This window comes from Kickxella alabastrina, assembly GCF_025024165.1.
Source record: "Kickxella alabastrina strain RSA 675 chromosome Unknown BX661scaffold_20, whole genome shotgun sequence".
Taxonomy (NCBI): Eukaryota; Fungi; Kickxellomycota; class Kickxellomycetes; order Kickxellales; family Kickxellaceae; genus Kickxella; species Kickxella alabastrina.
The window spans coordinates 49,497-67,685 of NW_026251491.1; the positions used below are offsets into that span (position 1 = coordinate 49,497).

The 18,189-nt window shown below is 50.5% G+C and overlaps 11 protein-coding genes across 11 annotated transcripts; 7 read left to right on the forward strand and 4 right to left on the reverse strand.

The window, feature by feature from the left end:
• Positions 1-786: 786 nt before the first annotated feature.
• On the forward strand, positions 787-2,220 carry BX661DRAFT_145183 (WD40-repeat-containing domain protein; the record flags this gene model as incomplete). The annotated part of the gene is made up of 1 exon (XM_051533096.1): positions 787-2,220. One exon carries the CDS (start codon positions 787-789, stop codon positions 2,218-2,220), a length of 1,434 nt encoding a protein of 477 aa, XP_051389857.1.
• Positions 2,221-2,559: 339 nt separating this feature from the next.
• BX661DRAFT_145293 (bola protein) lies at positions 2,560-2,832 on the forward strand (the record flags this gene model as incomplete). The annotated part of the gene is made up of 1 exon (XM_051533107.1): positions 2,560-2,832. The coding sequence occupies one exon, from the start codon at positions 2,560-2,562 to the stop codon at positions 2,830-2,832; it is 273 nt and encodes a 90-aa protein (XP_051389858.1).
• Positions 2,833-2,912: 80 nt separating this feature from the next.
• BX661DRAFT_52794 (endoplasmic reticulum vesicle transporter-domain-containing protein) lies at positions 2,913-4,225 on the forward strand. Its single transcript, XM_051539232.1, has one exon. It carries the CDS (start codon positions 3,153-3,155, stop codon positions 3,831-3,833), a length of 681 nt encoding a protein of 226 aa, XP_051389859.1. The 5' UTR covers positions 2,913-3,152; the 3' UTR covers positions 3,834-4,225.
• BX661DRAFT_185942 (uncharacterized protein) lies at positions 4,174-4,879 on the reverse strand (the record flags this gene model as incomplete). The annotated part of the gene is given in 4 exon segments (XM_051536905.1): positions 4,174-4,299; positions 4,314-4,325; positions 4,448-4,530; positions 4,682-4,879. Coding segments are annotated over 4 exon segments (330 nt in total), but the record flags the coding sequence as incomplete, so codon positions are not given.
• A 450-nt stretch (positions 4,880-5,329) lies between these two features.
• Positions 5,330-8,438, forward strand: BX661DRAFT_206826 (mediator complex subunit 25 von Willebrand factor type A-domain-containing protein; the record flags this gene model as incomplete). The annotated part of the gene is given in 2 exon segments (XM_051538640.1): positions 5,330-7,476; positions 7,493-8,438. The coding sequence occupies 2 exon segments, from the start codon at positions 5,480-5,482 to the stop codon at positions 8,436-8,438; spliced, it is 2,943 nt and encodes a 980-aa protein (XP_051389861.1). The 5' UTR covers positions 5,330-5,479.
• A 485-nt stretch (positions 8,439-8,923) lies between these two features.
• BX661DRAFT_185946 (uncharacterized protein) lies at positions 8,924-10,578 on the reverse strand. The gene is made up of 2 exons (XM_051536906.1): positions 9,770-10,578; positions 8,924-9,683 (listed from the first exon to the last, which is right to left on the reverse strand). The coding sequence occupies exons 1-2, from the start codon at positions 10,485-10,487 to the stop codon at positions 9,067-9,069; spliced, it is 1,335 nt and encodes a 444-aa protein (XP_051389862.1). The 5' UTR covers positions 10,488-10,578; the 3' UTR covers positions 8,924-9,066.
• A 13-nt stretch (positions 10,579-10,591) lies between these two features.
• On the reverse strand, positions 10,592-12,266 carry BX661DRAFT_185948 (uncharacterized protein). Its single transcript, XM_051536907.1, has 2 exons — positions 11,593-12,266; positions 10,592-11,344 (listed from the first exon to the last, which is right to left on the reverse strand). Exons 1-2 carry the CDS (start codon positions 12,109-12,111, stop codon positions 10,775-10,777), a joined length of 1,089 nt encoding a protein of 362 aa, XP_051389863.1. The 5' UTR covers positions 12,112-12,266; the 3' UTR covers positions 10,592-10,774.
• A 527-nt stretch (positions 12,267-12,793) lies between these two features.
• Positions 12,794-13,891, forward strand: BX661DRAFT_185951 (uncharacterized protein). The gene has a single exon (XM_051536908.1). It carries the CDS (start codon positions 12,925-12,927, stop codon positions 13,780-13,782), a length of 858 nt encoding a protein of 285 aa, XP_051389864.1. The 5' UTR covers positions 12,794-12,924; the 3' UTR covers positions 13,783-13,891.
• Positions 13,892-14,204: 313 nt separating this feature from the next.
• On the forward strand, positions 14,205-15,037 carry BX661DRAFT_199899 (glycoside hydrolase superfamily; the record flags this gene model as incomplete). Its single annotated transcript, XM_051538360.1, has 3 exons — positions 14,205-14,289; positions 14,340-14,396; positions 14,433-15,037. The coding sequence occupies 3 exons, from the start codon at positions 14,205-14,207 to the stop codon at positions 15,035-15,037; spliced, it is 747 nt and encodes a 248-aa protein (XP_051389865.1).
• A 138-nt stretch (positions 15,038-15,175) lies between these two features.
• Positions 15,176-16,450, forward strand: BX661DRAFT_225968 (glycoside hydrolase family 3 C-terminal domain-containing protein; the record flags this gene model as incomplete). Its single annotated transcript, XM_051538958.1, has 1 exon — positions 15,176-16,450. The coding sequence occupies one exon, from the start codon at positions 15,176-15,178 to the stop codon at positions 16,448-16,450; it is 1,275 nt and encodes a 424-aa protein (XP_051389866.1).
• A 28-nt stretch (positions 16,451-16,478) lies between these two features.
• BX661DRAFT_185953 (uncharacterized protein) lies at positions 16,479-17,994 on the reverse strand (the record flags this gene model as incomplete). The annotated part of the gene is made up of 1 exon (XM_051536909.1): positions 16,479-17,994. A coding segment is annotated over one exon (1,452 nt), but the record flags the coding sequence as incomplete, so codon positions are not given.
• Positions 17,995-18,189: the final 195 nt, after the last annotated feature.

Genomic DNA, 18,189 nt, shown 5'->3' on the forward strand with positions numbered 1-18,189 from the left:
GACATGTCAAAAGCACACGCCCCCCCCCCTCCCTCCCAAATAATAATTGAAATGGCACGGGATGTGGAGACATGACGGAGCCCAGTGAAGAATAAAATAAAACAATAAAAATTGCCACCACAAAATGCAAAACGCAAAACGCAAAACACTTTTATTTTTATTTTTTTTGCCACTCCGATTTGCGGCTTTTTATTTCTCCCTCGTCCCCCATTTTTGCGTTACAATTATTTATTTATTTATTTTTCTTTGTGTTTGCTTCAATTTCTATTTTTTTTCTTTTTTTTTCTCTACTATATTTTTTATTCTGCATTTCCTTTGACAACGACCACATCAGAAAAAAAACAGCCAAACCATTACACGGCTCGAGTCCTGCTATTCCAACTTTTTTATATTCTATATTTTACTTACTGTTCACCTTAGCAAACACACGCCCCTTCCACATAGCGCAATCTGCTCTCTGCTCTCTGCCCTCTACTTTGCCTTCTTTCTTCTTCCTTTTTCTTTTCCGAGCGTACTACACAAAAAGAACATTAGCACATCATGGCGCACACAAAGCCAGCACCAGGGGGCTGGGAGGCCCGAATAATCCTCCAACTCGATCAACGTGAAGTTCGCGTAGCCACAGTGGCCAAAGTAATCCACTCGTACAACCGTCTAGCAGGCAAGGTCGGCGAATTCGCCAGCCACTCACGCACCCTAGAGGCGCGATCACGAGAGCAAGGTGAGCGCATGCTGGAGAGCTTCCAGCATAACAGCAGCGGACTCGGCAATGGCAGCGGCGGCAATATGCGCGGGTCCAGTTTGGCGCAGCAGCGCATTGCGGATTTGGAGCGCGAAGTTGAGGCGCTCAAGGAGGAACGAACAGTGTTGTACCGGTCGCAGGGAACGAATGCCCAGAGGCTGCTGGACCTCAGCGACCAGATGCGCGAAAATGACGACCGGATGCGGCAACAGGAGCTGGAAATCAGCGACTCCCATGAGGCGCTCCGGCGGACAAACAGCAAGATAAACGATATGCAGGACACGCTCAAGGAGAAAGACGGCACAATCCAGATTCTCCAGGACGAGATGAGCGCGCTGCAGCTGGAGATAGTCCAAATCGAGGAGAGGTGCGGCCGGCTGCAAGCTGAGAACGACGACCTTGTGCGGAGATGGTTGAAGAAAATGAACGACGAGGCCGAAAAGGTCAACGATGTGACGCATGAGCTGGAGCTGATCAAGCGCAAGTCGGCCGCGCTGTCCCCGCGCCTGGGCATGGCAGCGGTCTTCGAGGACGACCATTACTTTGGCCTGTCGCCGATCAGCGTGCGCCACGGCGGGTCGGTTGCGCCGCGGAGCGCCGTTGGCAAGATTGACGCGCGCATGGAGGAGCTGCACTCCATTGCGCTAACCAGTAATGGCGAGCTTCTGGCGGTCGGCGGCCAGAGCTCGACAGTCAAGGTGTTTGAGGCGGCTACTGGTGACAGTGTCTACTCGCTGACCGGCTGCCTCAAGGGCGTCAACCATGTGGAGATCAGCTCTGATAACTCGATGCTGCTGGCGGCGTCCAGCGACCACACGGCACGCATCTGGAAGCTCGACACCGGCCGCCACTGGAAGTCGCTGACCGGGCACATCGGCAGCGTCGTCACGGCCAAATTCAACATTGATGGCAGCCGTGTGTTCACGTATAGCCAGGACCGCACCGTCAAGGTGTGGGACACGCAGCGCGGGCTGTGCATAAAGACGCTATTCACAGTGTCCAGCTGCCACGACATCGCCATCCTGGACAGTGAGGGCCATCGCCTCGTCACCGCGCATATGGACAATAGCATCCGCATTTGGGACACCGTGTCTGGGAAGAAGCTGCAGGAGGCTGCTATCCACAAGGAGCAGGTCATGTCGGTGTGGGCGAACCGCACTGGCACGCGCGTATTGACCAACTCGTGCGACGGTACGCTCAAGTTCGTCGATACCGCGACGATGGATGTCCTGACTGTTATGTCGGCCTCCGGGTATCGCCCCAGCCGTAACTGGGCGCGCGCGTCGCTCAGCCCTGATGAGCGTTATGCGATGGCCGGATCCATCGACGGAAAGCTCTATGTGTGGGATGTCAATAGCGGCGACCTTGTGCGCTCACTGGATATCCACAAATCGGCTGTGTGCGACTCGCTATGGGACCCGACAGGCGCCCGCGTGTACAGTGCTGAGAAGGGCCGGTACATCATGATGCTCCAGTGAGAGGAGATAAAAATATATAAAATGTAAAAATATGAAGAGAAGAAAAAAAAAAAAAAAAAAAAAAAAGTTTTTGGGGAAGCAGTTTAGATTTTTTTTATTGCGGGACCACTTTTAATTTTATTCTTATTTTTTATCTTTTATCTTTTCTTTTCTATTATTTCTGCCTTTTTTCATTGTATTCGCGCAAACATAAACTCGTCAAACAAAAAGCCAATTACCGACCAGAAAAATAATAATAAATAAATGTTTTCTCGCTACGCATTCACCAGGGCAGCCACATCCCTTGTGGTTTTCAAAACAACTACAGCAGCAGTACCAGGCGCAGCCACATCATCAACGATGTTCCGTCGGCTGTTTGCAGACAAGCCGCCGTTCGAGACCAGCGGCGAGCAGCACATTTACGAGAAGCTGCACAGGGAGCTTAAACCGACAAAGCTTACGGTGAAGGACTCGTCTGGAGGTTGTGGCTCAATGTATGTTGTTGAGATCGAGGCTGAGTGCTTCCGTGGGAAGAATCGGGTTAATCAGACAAAGATGGTCAATGGGTTGTTGAAGGAAGAGCTGAAGGAAATGCATGGCTTGCGCGTGCTGTGCAGTGTTCCTTTGGAGTAAAGTAAAAAAAGTCAATTTCTTTCTTTCATTAATTGTTTATTTGTTTGGATTTATATTTTTTTTATCTGTTAAATTACACCTTTTCCCTCTCTCTCTTTTATTCCTCACTCGCTCTTTTGAATTGGCATTTGGCATTTGGCATTTTACATTGCATCCAACCTCCAAAAAAATCATAATAAATAAAACAAAGGGATAACAACAGACATGAATACTGGCTGGGCACGCAGACTACAGAGGCTCGATGCCTTCCGAAAAATGGACAGCTCCTACCAGGCCCGCAGCTCCTCTGGGGCCTCCTCAGCGTCGTAGTCATTCTCACCATGCTCCTCATGCTCCTCGGTGAGCTGCACAACTACTTAAAGTACGAGCAAGTGCAGACATTTTCAATCGACACAAACATGAGCCACCCTCTGCAAATTAACTTGGGCGTATTCGTGGCCATGCCCTGTGCGCTGATCCGCGTAGATGTTCTGGACGTCAGCGGTACGCAGAGAAACGTGCATTCGAGTATTGCGCTCAGGACTGTGCATCGGGAAGAAGCATTTGGCCCAAAACAGCAGCAGCAGCAGCAGCGGAGGGTAAATACCATTAGAGATATGCACGTGCACGACATAATAGCGGAGGCCGGTCAGCAGAGAAGAGGCTCTCGGGGGAGAACCCCGTTGCCAGCGAGGCCAGCACCGATGGTGGATCGCATCGAGGATGCCGCGTGCCATATCGAGGGCTCAATGATGGTTGGCAAAGTCTCTGGGCTCCTCCACATAACGGCGCACGGCCACGGCCACGGCGGCGCATACGTTCCGCAGCAAATGCTTAATTTCACCCACCACATTGACGAGCTCTCATTCGGCGCCCTATACCCAAACCTGGTCAACCCATTGGATAACACCAGGCATGAGGCGGCAGACCACCATGCGGCGTTCAGCTACTTTATCTCCGTCGTGCCAACCACATACATTGACCCGGGGATGCGTGTGCTGGAGACCAACCAGTATCAGTGAACGAGTATTATCGGTCGGGAAGAGCTTGATGGCGGGCGCGGCGCGGATGCGGAGGCGGAGGCGGACACTAAATTGCCGGGTATTTTTTTTGAGTACGGGATTGAGTCTATTTCGGTCACGGTTAGGGAGAGGAGGGATGGATTTGTGGGCTTTGTTGTGCGCTTGTGTGCGGCGATCAGTGGGCTGTTTGTCACCGCCGGTGTTATTCACCGGATAACCGTTGGCATGGCCCAGTCGGTCACAGGTAGCCGAGCCGCTGGTTCGGCCGTTTTGCCATCGAATGGGATTCTGGCCCAGCCCGGTGCTATTGCAAAAAGGTAGCTTTGCCATGTTGGTTGGGTTGTATGTAATTTTTTATTTTCTGTATGGACGGTTAAAAGTAAATAAAAAAACTCCCCCCCCCTCCCTCCCCACAGTAGTTTTATTTTATTAGAACGCAGCTGTGGTCGACTTGTGCTCCGGTCCTCTGTCTGTGCATACTTCAGCGGCTCTCTACAAAAATAAAATAAAAAGGCACACTGTATTAGCTGTTGTGGGGCTTGTGAAGAGGTCTCCCTTAGGTTAGGATCGAGTTGAAGGATAAACTTTTAGAAATAATAACAAATAAAACTTACGTCCGCTTCGACCACAAATCCAATACATTAGGCATTGCATCACGCTTGGCCTCCTCCTTGGCATTAAATGCTCTCATAAGCTCCTAAGTGTTTTCTTAAAAAAATTTTATTTTGCAATATGTTAGTAACGTTGGATATTGATAATCTCAAATATACAAAAACTCTTTCACTTTCACAGCTCTTCTGAATCCATTTTTGCTCCGGGTCTGTTATCTCGTTTAAAAAACAATTTACCTTTCCAGCCTCTTCGGATCGCATCTTCATTCCCATACACAGATTGAGTTTGCTCCAATGTCTGCCGCAGCTGCGTTTCTCGCCATAGCGGTAGTAGTTGCTCAGCTGTTTGCCAACTGTCAGGCACGCAAACCACTGGTCAAATGCCAAAGACGCTTTGCATGTAAAGTCTTCTGTCAAGTCGTTGCTCCTGTGTGTTGCTGGAGTCGAGTGCCTTCCCAGTCGATCTGCGTGCTGCTGCTGCTGGCTGGCTGGTTATTTCGGTCGATGGCGACAAAGAAGAGAAAGAAGATGTAGTATCTGACATTATATTTTCGTGTTTATATGTTGAGAGGGGAATATACAAATGGAGGACATGACAAACAAAGGAAGAAGGAAAGGAAGAAGATCAAACCCACCTACAAAAAATACATAAAAAAATGCTGAAAAAGGTCCATGTTCCTTTTTATCAATTATACAAAGCGGTAAACAACAGGCTCGGCTCAAGCCGACTCGGCTCTGTTTTTGTTTAGCCCTATTTTTCCCGAGCCGAGTCTTTTGTGGGACTTCAACTTTGAAGAAGCGGAAAAGAAAAAGCACACATGGCGCAAGGGTCTTTTTCTTTCCGCATCTGCAGACTTTTTTTACTTAGCTCTCGTTTATTTATTTATTTATCTTTTTTTTTTTTTTTCTAAAATTTCCCTTTTTATACTTGAAAATACATACCAGCCCTCTCCATTTAATTTTAACTACATTACCTTCTGTGCATCACGATTCTTTGAAATTTGCGTTCATTATCCGAGAGAAGCAAAATACATAATGGTCACTCCAAAGCAAATGCGCCCAGCGCAGCGCTGCGACATACTCTGTGTGCTTGTAATTGAAAGCACGCAACACATGCATAACCTATTCCACGAGCTCTACGACTCAGTCATAACCAACCTGATAAACCAACTGCGGACCCCCGTCATCGTAGATGCATCCGGCAAAAAGAGCCAAACAACCAAAGCCACGCCCTGCGTCCGGCTCGGCGTAGTGTTCTACGGCGACTACTACCCGTACTCAACGCGCACCTGCAGCACCCAGTACTTTACGTCCAACTACCGCGAGTTCACAAAGGCCATAAAGGCGCATAAGTTCTGCGAGGGTGGCCAACTGCGGTGCGCTGTCACCGACGGGCTTGTGGGCGCCCTGGAAATGTTTGATGATTTCGCCGAGTTCGATCCCGAAGCGCACCTGGCCAATGTGCAGCAGCGCCATGCTATCCTTGTCTCCTCCACCCCGCCCTACATGCAGCCGTGCCAGGAGAATGTCCATATGCGGTACGATGGATTTGGCTTGGATGCCGTGGCGAAGCGCATGCGTGAGCTCAAATTGTCGTTTTCGCTCATTCAGGAGCGCGGAAAGAGAATAGAGCAGGTGGAGGGGTTGCTTGATACAGCGAATATTTCGACAAAGCCGCCTCTTGAGCTGCCCAAGGCCATGTCGCCGAGCTTTAGCGTGCGTCTGATGGGAATTGATTTGCAGATTCCGCCAGAATTTGCCGAGCCCGTTGCCCAGCTAACGGCCATTGCGCCTGCGCCCGCGCTTGCCATTCTGCCGAATATCCAGTTGCAATCCGCCCCCCAGATGTCCGCGCCGGTACACATCCAGCCTCAGCCACAGGGCCTAACCCAGTCGCAAGCGCCCCCTGCAATGCACCAGTCACAGTCCCAGCCACAGCTGGTGCCGCAGAAAAACAAGGCCGACCCCGAAGCTCATTTGGCAGAGTCGCCCATGGCGGCAAAAAAGCCCAAAGTCGACCCTGACCCTGCTAGCGCAGCAGTGACTAGCCCGAACACCGACGATCAGCCAAAGTCGGCGCGTGGGAAAGGTCGGGTCAAAACTGGCAATTCTCCAGGAGCTGCTGCTGCTGCCACTTCCCGCAAGGCATCGAAACCGCTGGATTCCCCGGCTGTGTCTGCTAAGCAAATACCTACGACTCCGCAGAGCGCTTCTGCTGGTGGACCAGCAAACGCTCAGCAGCAGCAGCAGCAGCATTCTTCGGACCCGAACGAAATGGAAGTGACCCCGAGTTCCGAAACTGCAATGTCCGTAAAGTCGCCCGCAGGACTTCAGCAGCAGCAGCAACAACAACAGCAGACCAACAACGGCTCTGTTGAACAAACAGTAGCAACGGTGCCCAACATCGTCCAGCAGGCCACCAACCCCTCTTATGTCGCAATATTGGCGGACTTCAAGAGCAAGGGTGCATCGGACGAGGACCTGCGGCTTCTGCTAGTGCTCATGATGGAGGTGCAGAACCCGGCACGTCCAATTCCCGAGCGTATGGACATCAAAAGGAAGCTGGAGATCCTAATCACCAAGCTCAAAAACAACAGCACAGCTCCGGACAACAGTGCAACTTCAGGGATAATAATGCAAAGCCCGCAGTCAATGGACATCACGATGGCAGCACCGGCGAGCAACACTGCTTCTGCGTCTCAGCCGCAGGCCATGATGTCGCCTGCTTCCCAGACTGCCGCTTTGCCCACAAATATCATGCAGCAGCTTTTGCACCACACGCTGAATTTGGTCCGCATGAAGTTGAATATTGATATTCGACAAGTGTTTTATGCCCTGACACCGGAGACCTTTGAGGCGCAGGTGCGCGAGGTCTGCCGCGACCAGCCTGAGGTTCTCGCTAATATGAATAATCTGAAGGCATCGTTTATCCAGATCAAGACAATCCAGATGGCCCAGTTACTAAAGCAGCAGCAACAACAGCAGCAGCAAGCAGCAGGTTGCTCAGAACCAGCAACTCGGCTCCCCCAATGGTATGCAGACGGCCAGTATCAACCTAACGTCTCCCATCTCTCTTCAGACCAATGCCGGCGCGGCTCAACAGCCCGCAGCCCAGACGCAGGGACAGCTGTGGCAGGGAACGCTGGTCTGGGAGTCAAAGCAGGGCGAGAACCAGAGGCATGAGCCATCTTGCCTGATTGTCGCTACAGGACACCCCGGCATATCCTACTCTGCGCTGGAGCTGAAGCTCCCCGACTGGCCAGAGAAAATGCGTGTAAGCCAAATTGTCAATGCAACCGAGCAGTTTGCCGAGTACTGCATTCAGTCGAAGATTCAAATGGTTCAAATCGGCGCCCACGCAAACGCAACCGCAGAGCAAATCAAATACTTTGACGATTTTTGCACAACCTTGCGGGAAAAATCCGTCTACGCCCTGGTTCGCATCGGCCCATCGTCAGCCACCCTGCCATGGAACGGTATTTTCTTTACGTACTACCGCGGCAACCTGGTCGCGTTACCCTTTATGAACCGCCCAATTACCACTGCTGTGATAGCTGCTCTGTCCAGGTGCACGCTGAATAACGCGGCGGCGCCTGCTCCAGCGATGATTTTCAATTCGAATCCTGCTCCTGCGCTCAATGGGCATCAGGTCGGCGCGACAAGTTCTGGCGGAGGAAGTGTGCAGATAACCCCCCAGCAGTCTTCATTGGGCTTGCCCATGTCTGCGGCTGCGAACGCGTCGATTTTGGCTCGGAGTAACTCGGCTGGTGGTGGCGGACCCGTAACCCCAGTGCCTGCATCTGCGGTGGCCCAGCAGCAGATAATGAGCCCCATGCAGCAGTTTGCCGCCCAACCAGTGACTGAAAGCCCGCTGACCAGCAACGCAACCCCGAACCAGATCCATATGGTGCTGAACTTTTTGCAAAATCATTTGTCTCACGAGCAGATGGAGACTATCAGAGCCATGCCACCCTCAAACGGGATGTTTTGGTAACCAGGCTTTTTGACGAGATCAGGGCCAAGCAAAGGCTGTCTCAGCAGCAGGCGCAACAGGGACAACAGGGAAAACCGCAGCAGCAACAATCGCAGCCGCAGCAGCAACCCCAACCCCAACCCCAACCTCAGCAGCAGCCACAGCAACAACAGCAGGCACAGCAGCAGCAGCAGCAGCTTCAGCAAATGGCTATACAGCAGCAAATCCAAAATTTTCAAGCCCAGCAGCAACAGCTGCAATTCCAACAGACTTCTCAGCAGCCCCTCGCACAGCTCGTAGCCAACCACCAGCACCAGCAAAACCAAAATCAGATCTCGCAGCAATCGCTCAACAATATCGCGGCGTTGAACAATGCGATGCTTAGCTCGGCAGGCCAGCAGAGTAGTATTGCGGCGTTTGCGGCCCAGCCACAGAACTACCAGCAGCTAATACTTAGCCAGTACATGCAGCAGCAGCAACAGGCACAGGCACAGCAGCAAGCCCAGCAACAGCAGCAGCAGCAGCAGCAGCAGCAACAACGTCCTTCTTAAATGTTTTTATATCTATTTTAATTTGTTTTTCAATACTTTATTGTCTTTATCGAGTGCAAAGCATTGTATTTTAAAAAGAACGAAATTGTGATATTCGACTAGTGCAACGAAAACCGGGCAAGACCTGCAGGAACCGACTTTGATTCGGCGTCATAGGTCAAGGTATCGCGAATGTTATTTTTGGGCGAGATCTTGCTCTTAAGAACCGAAAGCCGCTCGGCAAGCTCAGGCATGTTGTAGAGCTTATCGAGCTCTACAATGATCTGGTCAATCTGTCGGTCCAACCGTGCATTTCCAAGAACGCCCATGGCAATAGCGTCTTGCAGAATAAACGTAACTGCCGATATATCCCGCAGACTGCTCCACGCAGTCATAAGCAGCTCCTCATAAACGACTTGGTCCAGGATCTGCAGCTTATCAGCGAGATTCATATGCGTGCGGCAGTAGTTGTAGATAAAGAAGGCGATCTGCGGCTCGCGGAGCTCTCGAGACACCCGGATGGCCTCGGCAAAAACCAACGGGCTGGGTCGTGGAACAAGTACGTTCTTGGGAGTAGATCTATTGGAGAACAGCAACTCTCCATATACAAAGCTCGACAGCGCAGTCACCGAGCGACATTGTGAGAGCTGGCTAAGCTGGTTCTGCTCAATCTCCCTGTCCCTACTGCGGTCCTTTTCCCCAGGCAGCCTTTGTCTGCTCTTTGAATCCAACTCCCCTTGTTTGAAATCCTGGTAATCCTCGTATCCTCCTTAATCCGGGCAGCGAGGCTTGATATTTTGTTCGGGTCGCTTTGCAGTTTACCCGCCGAGTATGCCGATGTGCGCGGGCCCTCCCTGAATAGCGATTCGGGTGTCAGCTCTTTGAGAAAAGCAGCATCCCCATCACGTCCGCGACCACTACCTTTAGTGCCACTGTTCTCGTCCCAAAAGAGCGGCGCCGGGCGATCGCTTCTGTACACCTGGGTGTCCTCAGCCGCCAGATCAGAGAGAATGCGCTCAAACTCATCCATCGGATCAGACTCCTGCGACTTGTCGCTGGTTTCTGTAATCCCAGGCCCATATGGCTGTGATTTGTAGGGTGCCTTGATCTGCTTGTTTCTGTCAATCGCCGTAAACAAATCATCCATACCAATATCCTGGTCATTGGCATCATCTTCCATGTTGTACTTTGTATTGTAGGATCCAGACTTCTGCGCACTGTTATTTTTTGGCCTGGGTTCGGCGTTGGCTGGGTCAAAGTCGGGCAGTTTGAGCATTTTGAACACTGCATCGAGGCCGCTTATTGAATCGCTGGATTGATGCTCCTGTGGATCCTTTTCTGGGTTAACTGGCTCCTTGGACTCAATGTAATTGGCATCGGCAGCGCTATCTCTTTTCTCAGCGAGATTGGCCGCGCTGACTGTTATCAGCCGAACTGAAGCTGCTCTGCAGTGTGCACGCAACATGGATAGCTGCATTGTGCTGGGTGCGTGTCTCTGTGCTCGCCGTGCGGCTGCCACCGACCGTGAAAAAACGTTCATAGTATACTATTGTCGATACGACCGGGGGAGGGAGGGATAAAAAAATAAAAGTTAATTGAGAAGAGAGTGTAAAAAATGAAAAATGTTTATGGAGAGAATAAAGGAGAAAGTCGAAATTACTTTTTAAAAAAATCCAGAGTATCTTATTGATCAAAAATCAATCAAGTGCAAAAGGATTAACGAGAGATCGATTTAGCACAAAAAAGACACCCAAATGATGACTGAAAAAAAAATGCAAAAAAAAATTAAAAAAATGAAATGAATGGACAGCTTCCTACGTCAGACCTCTACTGGCCCGAGGCACCCGATCCAGACGCCTCTGCCTCAGAAGAAACATTGTCGCTGTCCTTGGCTGATCCCGGGCGCGTGCGCTTTACAGGAGACCCCTCTTCCTGCGGGCTGTCGTCCTGGTCGCGGCGTTTCCGGCCAAAGAACTTGTTAACCTGCGAGCCAAACCTTGACGTAAACTCGCGAACAAAGTCCTGGCGGCGGTCATCCCAATGCTGTTTGGTATGGCGCAGCTCAGCTTTGAGATCCTCGAGCTCACCAACCAGGTCCTCGCGCGTGCCTAAAAAGTTCTTCTTGATGTGGTCGCGAATCACCGACACCTGCTTCTGAATGTTAAGCTCCTGCTCCTTGAGGAAGCCGACGTTGAGCTCCTTGGGGCTCATTCCGCGCTCGAGGTTGCGGCGCAGGTACTTGTCATAGTCGCGCACAATGCGGGTGATCAGATCGGATGTCGACACGCCGTCAGTGCGTTGTGTGGGCAGGAAGCGGCCCTGCGCCTTGACAAAGGCATACACGTCGTCGCTCTCAGCACTGGCGTAAGGAAGATCATCGTGGCAGACGTAGTCGATCTATACGGAAACAAAGCGATGGAAAGAAAAAAGGAAAAATTTATCAAAGTCCACGGTGGTGTTAGCAATGGGCAAAACAATGTAATAATTTTTTTTCCAATGTTGGCATGCGTGCTAGTCAGACGATTGCATGCAGTGCTCACTTGCTCCAACGACATACCAGCAACGCTGCAATGTTGCAATGCTGCAAATGTATGTGATTCGGGATGTACACATATGTGCGGTAAATTGAGCATTAACAAACGTACCTCGTGTAGGTCAAGGAAATCCTGCGTGACGATCCACGGGGCATCGGGAATTACTTCATCAACCCAGCGGCAATGACGCATAGACTCGTAGCGCTCACGATCCGACTGCACAGTCTTTCCCTTGCGTGAATGCGTGTCCTCGTCGTTGCACATACCGACCATCAGGTAGACATTGGGCAGCGACTTCTTCGCCTGCTCCAGCGCACGCATATGCCCGTAGTGAAGCAGGTCGTAGATGCCGTCGCAGTACAACCGTACAGGCCGGTCCCGCGGCGCTGGGTTAATGGGGTAGTCTTTGCCGGTTGGCATCTCGTACGACATGTTGACCTCCAACGGTCTGAACGACTTTACGACGTTCGGGTCGGCGTCGCCCAGACCCATGGGGCTACCGGGGTCCATGGACGATGGCGATGCCGAGCGCGATGCCGAGAGCTTGGGCGAATTGGGCTCGCTGACTGCCTGTTCGTGCGCGCTGTTGCTGATGCTGTTACTTCTGCTGCCGATTCCCGTGTTGCTCATTTGCTAAAGAAAAATTAATTAATTTAAAAAATAGTAAGTATAAAAATTAAAAAAGCAAAAAAAAATGGAAAATGGAAAAGTCAGGTCGTCGGAGTATGTATAAAAAAATCCAGCAAGTGACAAGAGAAGCAAAAGGGGCGAAACTTTGGAAAAGAAAAAAGATGCCAAAGGCACAATAATGAAAAAGGCGCCGAAAATAAAATTGGCGCGTAAAATGGCTCACTAACGCAGGGCAATTTAATTCTTTGTCGGACATTCCAATAAAGAAAGAGTGTGTCCGGCTGACCGATGGCAACTGATTGATCTTAGCGAACCGCAAATAAACCGCTTGCTTGACTCAGCCCACGTTTCTGTTATAATGAAAAATACTGCTTGCTTATTGTGTTATACTAAAAGAAAAGAATGAGGCTACAGATATCCCTCAAAACGACATCCTTCCCCAGATAAAGTGTTTAGAAACTAGTGGCAATAGACCACTATGGTTGACGATATTAATCAGTTCGCTGCTTCTTTTGAAGAGAAGAAGCTGGGCAGATGGATTCTTGCGCACACGCTTGCTCTTGGGCTTTGGCTTGAGCATTGCTGTAGAGTCAGCTGAAGCTGACTCTGACGATACCTTTTTGCGTGAAAAATAGGTTTTGAAAATCCCCGCTTAAAAATCTGGACTTTCACTATAAATGACTTAAAATTCTAAAAAATACATTTATACCAGTGTACTGAATTTGCTTTTTTCTTTTTTTCGTTTCCTTCCGTTTTTTATTTATCCTAGTGCACTTTCTATTTTTGAGCTTGTTCTTGCAATTCGAATTCAAAATGTGGAACCAATTACTTTTACTGACGACGGCATTCGGACTGGGATATATTTTTGCCACCCGCAAGGCACAGCCTAAGGCTGAGCAGCCTGTCAATGACAGCCTTGCAGACAAAGCAACTGTGGGTGCCTTCCCTGCGCAGAACAAAGCCGGCGCCATTGTTATCGATGAATGCAGTAGCGGCAAGAAGAAGAGCAAGAAGAAGAAGTCAAAGAAGAGTGCAAAGATCGCTCCTGCTGAACAGAATTCGATGGAGCCATTGCTACCAGCAGCAGCGCTTATTGAGGACACCAAAGACTCTATTGTAATCTCTGAAGTGGAAGACAACGATGGCGACGACGACAACAATAGCATTAGCATTGAAACGATTGACCACAAGGCGAACGAAGTTGAGGACTGGGAGTCTGTCGGACAGCAAGGCGTCCCAGCCAAACGGAGAGAAGCTAAGCCGATCCCAATTCACCAGTCAGCGTGGGAGGAATTAGCCCGCGATGAGGACCTCAACGCTGAGCCCGAGCAGTCTGCCTCCGCGGCCCGCGTCTTGAGAATCGGCGCAGCGGCTCGGCCGCCACCACCGCCTCCGCGTGCGCGTAGAGAATACGTGCCACCGGCACCATTAACTAGGAAGCAGCGCCAGAACCAAAAGAAGGCTGAGATTATGCGAGAAGAGCGTGCGGTGATGGCGGAAATTCAGGAGCAGCGGCTTAAGCAGCATCAGCGGAGCCTGCTTGATGTGCGCTCGCGTGAGCAGTGGAGCAAGGTGAAACGTGTGGAGGCTAGCAAACTTCCGGCACGGTCTTCGTCCAAGATGCCCAATAGCACGGCCTCGGTTGTTGATGGCATGCTCATTTGGGACTGAGATTCAGCCGTTTTGTATTTTATTTTGCACGTCTCTGGATATGCGCATTTTTCATTCAAATATTTTGACTTTCAATATTAGTAAATTATATGAACTTGCATGTGTCAATGGTATGCTTAATTATGAGCTTAATTATTTTATATTGTATGCGTCAGCTGTGGCAAAGCAAAACAAATTTCAATAAAAATTTTTGTGAAAACAATTAGTGATATTTCTGTCTCTCGGGAATCTGTTTTCAATAATCTTGAAACTGGTGGCTTCGTCATATCAACAAAATCTCTGCTACCAATCACCATATTGACAACAATGCATTTGTTTTGTTGTATGTTGTGAAAATAGTCATATTCGGTTTGGTTTCCAATTTTCAGAATAATGTTTCCTCTTTCACAATTTTACATTTTTGCATTATTTTCATCTTCATCATGAGCGACTCTAATACCTTCAGCGATATGCTTGCTTATATGCCGACCAACCTGCCTACTTCGGATGTGTGCCCCAATGTTATTGGTGCCGACATTATAGCCATGGCCAACAATATGACTCTGGGGGAAAGATAGGCCAGACAATGATGGCTAGAGCTGTAGATCTGCTCAACAATGGCGTGTTGGACATGGGTAAGGTCAAGCATTTCATCTGCAACCTACATGTAGGTGCGTTCTACGGCTCTCCTGGAATTATGAATAGCAAGTACAGCTGGTACTCACCTGAGCTCTTTAGCCAGATAACAGATGCCGTGCAGAAATTTGCTCTTGAGCACGGCTTGCGAGTTCTCATCATCTGGGGGCTCGATTCAGTGCGAGGCGCCAACTTTGTCAAGGGAGCGGTCATTTTCCCGACAGGTATTGCGACTGCGGCAACCTTCAACCCACAGCACGCGTACAATGCCAGCCGCATTGCCGCCAAGGACACTCGCGCGGCGGGCGTTCACTGGGCATTTGCTCCTGTCTGTGATCTGATCTTCAATAAAACCAGTCCCAGACTCTACGAATCGTTTGGCGGGGATCCGTTCCTTTTTTCTCACATGACTGCTGCCTCAGTCAACAGATACCAGGGCGACTACAAGTGCGATCGGTTGCGCGTGGCCGCTTGTGCTAAGCACTTTGTCGGAGGCTTGAATGTCGACAAGAATGAATTATCCAGCTGCAAAATAAGCAAGACTGAGCTTTTCGAGTATTCTATTCTGCTGTTCAAGGCAGCGATTAATGTCGGCGTGGTTACTATGATGGCAGACTTTGGTTCTATCAATGAGGAATGAGTGACCAGCTTGGATTACTATCTTCAGCAACTGCTGCGCGAGCAGCTTGGCTTCCAAGGCGTTTTGGCTGCATACGTCCCAATGCATTCCAAGCATAAATTTGAGCCGATAATAAGGAAGGGCGCTGTCGATACAATAATGGCTAATGACCATAAATCTGATTTTATCGTTCGTGCAACCGAAACACTGCGCGAAAACCCCGATTTTATTGCAAAACTAAACGTTTGTGTCGCCCGCATCTTGCAGCTCAAGAAGGACTTGGGTTTGTTTGAATTGCCATATGCCGATCCTCAGCTTGCCTCCATTGTTGGCTCTGCGCAAGATATTGAAGCTGCACGCAATGTTGTGCGTGAGTCAGTCGCTTTGCTCAAGAACAGAAACAATGTGCTGCCACTGAAGCTGACCGAGCGCGTGCTGTTCCTCGGACCAACATTGAACTCCACTCGCTACATGGGTGGCGGATGGAATGTTCATTGGCAGGGACCGTCGGAGAATGAGGGCGACGAAGTGTACCAGGGCTTTGGCGACACCATCCTCGAGGGCGTTCAGGAGATTACCGGTTGCGAGCCACTGTACTTCAAGGGCGTCGACATTGACAGAGATGAGCTTATTGACATCAGTGCTATAGTCAAAGCTGCCAAGAAGGTTGACAAGATCCTCATCGGGCTCGGCGAAAAAACTTACGCTGGAATGGAAGGAAAAATCGACAATTTGAAGCTGCCACCAAATCAGCTTGACATTGTGTACACCATCGCGAGGGCCACCCACAAGCCAATTGTTGTCGTTGTGGTCGGGGGGCGTCCGCGCCTTTTAGAGCGAGTGGCAGATATTGCAGATGGCATTGTGCAAGCATATTTGCCCGGCATCTACGGCGGTCTGCCCATTGCCGAGATTCTCTACGGAAAGGTCAATCCGTCGGGCCGTCTGCCCTACACGTACCCAACCACCAAAGCGCAGGTATTGGCCACCATTTGGAATACAGCTCGTGGCGACTACAAGCTACAGTGGGAATTTGGCTACGGAATTGGCTACTCGCACGTGGAGCACACCAATTTCACGCTGTCTAGCAAGCTGCTCACGCTTGCCAGGTCAATTACTGTTTCGGTCAGAATCACCAACCATGGTCCCTATCCACAGAAGGAGCTGGTGTTTCTGTTCACCAGCCAGCCGAGCATTGAAAATAAGAATATTTATCCCCATTATCTGCGGATGTTTGCCAAGGTCAAGTTGAGAGTTAACGAGACTAAAAACATTGTATTCGAGCTGCGCGCTGAGGACTTGGTATTCTGGGCCACAGACTCGAAGCAAACCATCGGTCCGGCTCTGGTGCTTGTAGCCATCAACCCGTACACTCAACAAGACATCAAGGCTGAAGTAACTTTGGATGTTGGCGCCGACGCAGCATTTGCTTAAATGCGCACTTTTAATGACCATGGCAATATTTTCCAAATAAAATCAATATTGGTATTAATATTAATATTCAAAATATTAGTAAACATTTTTATCTAAGTCGTTGCTTTTGCCCTGGGGCGATTCTCAAATGTACTTTTTCCGACGTTGAGCGAGTGCGCGATGGGCTGCAGCATCTTCTCCACAATAGGCCCGAGCTTGGCGTTCTTGCTGTCAGCTGTGTTTGCTCTGGCTATGGTGTCGCGAATTCGCGCATGGACGCCGTCAAATGCCGCGGCAATCTTCTCGGCGCGCTTCTGGCGCTCAGGTGTTGGCGGCAAGCGGATCAGTGACCATAGGTGGCGGAGCATCTCAGTGCCCGCACCGTGGCACTCGGCGACAGCCAAGTTGATATCGTCCGGTATGCGCAGCTCCTGTATGCGATTTGGGCGCTTTTGTAATGCCATTATGTGCGCCGAGTGCGAAATAATGTCCATCGTCTTTTGCGTGTCGCCGCAGTTATCCAAGGGGCGGGATATATTGAAGCTGACATGTAGTGGGGCACATGCAGAGCCTGGATCGGTGTGACCCAAGTTATGAGATCCCTGGCTCTGCTTGGAGTCGCTTGCCCCCTTGGATAGACTGGTAAAGTATCGCGTTCTGTCCTGAATGCTCAGCTTGATCTTCTTTTCAGGGTGGGGCGTCTCGAGGTCTTCCAGATGTGTCGCCTCCTCGAGCGTTTTGTCGACAGCCTTATGGTCGTTGTCCGTCTGCTTGCGCTTGCTGTTGAGCACAGACTGCAAGACCAGCTCCGAGTGGTGGTTGAATCTCCGAAGGAGTGACAGCTTGTTGTCCATGAGTGCCGGGCGCATGGTAAAGTCGGGCGCATTCCCTGTCTCCACGCTATCCTCCTCTGTGCGCGTCAAGTCAAGCAGCTTTGTGAGATGGTCCAAGTCGTACCTCGCGGTGTTGTTGAACACGCTGTCCTCTTCCCGCATGCACTTGTCAAAAATGTCGTCCCGATTGCCTTTTGCGCTGTCCGCCGACCGCCCGCGGTTGAAGAACTGTGAAGCGACAAACTTTTTCCAAAACAGCTTCTCATTGACCTTGTGTGGCACATTATCAATGTACGCTCTCTTGACCTGTGGGTATTCCTTGAATATGCGCCGGGCAACATTGGGAGTGATCGTGTATTTGAAGTCGCCCGAGGCCTGCGTCATTGGCGCAAGGTCAAGCCATGTGGAGGACTCGCCCTTGCGCAGCTGGGACTGGATCGCTTGCGTCTCCAGTATGTGCTTGCGCGTGCTCCAAAACTCGTCTTCAGATATAAGACCCGCAATGACCAGCGTCTTGTGGAGCTTTGCCAAGTCCGAGTTTTTCGACAGCGCCTCCTGCCGCAGCTTGATTTCTTCGACAGATGCCGGTACAGCGCCAATTTTGACTTTACCGTATTCGGAACCGCTCTGACCTGTTGGCGCTGCAGATCCAGACGCTGACGCAGCGCCAGAAGCAGCCGAAGAAGAGCCTGCAGTGCCCTGCTGGTTGCCGGGGGCAGCAGCAGCACCAGCCCCAGTGCCCGTAGCAGCTCCTCCACCCGGAACCTGCTGCTTCTTTGGGGTAATTACAGCCAGCTCGGCCATATACTTGTCGCGGTCGGCGATCGCCACGTTCTTGTCTACAAGCTTCCAAGTGAACGTGTGCGTCACGTTGGGCGCAGTGTCGGGCGCTGAACCTGGGGACACCGCGCTAATGCGCAGCATCAC

What these genes read in the sequence shown, in the direction of transcription:
- BX661DRAFT_52794 (XM_051539232.1), top strand. Translation starts at nt 3,153, where the DNA reads ATGCTCCTCATGCTCCTCGGTGAGCTGCACAACTACTTAAAGTACGAG.
- BX661DRAFT_185946 (XM_051536906.1), bottom strand. Translation starts at nt 10,487, where the DNA reads ATGAACGTTTTTTCACGGTCGGTGGCAGCCGCACGGCGAGCACAGAGA. An exon ending in CACATCGGCATACTCGGCGG is followed by an intron (nt 9,684 to 9,769) that starts GTAAACTGCAAA and finishes ATTTCAAACAAG; the next exon opens with GGGAGTTGGATTCAAAGAGC.
- BX661DRAFT_185948 (XM_051536907.1), bottom strand. Translation starts at nt 12,111, where the DNA reads ATGAGCAACACGGGAATCGGCAGCAGAAGTAACAGCATCAGCAACAGC. An exon ending in ATTTCCTTGACCTACACGAG is followed by an intron (nt 11,345 to 11,592) that starts GTACGTTTGTTA and finishes GTTTCCGTATAG; the next exon opens with ATCGACTACGTCTGCCACGA.
- BX661DRAFT_185951 (XM_051536908.1), top strand. Translation starts at nt 12,925, where the DNA reads ATGTGGAACCAATTACTTTTACTGACGACGGCATTCGGACTGGGATAT.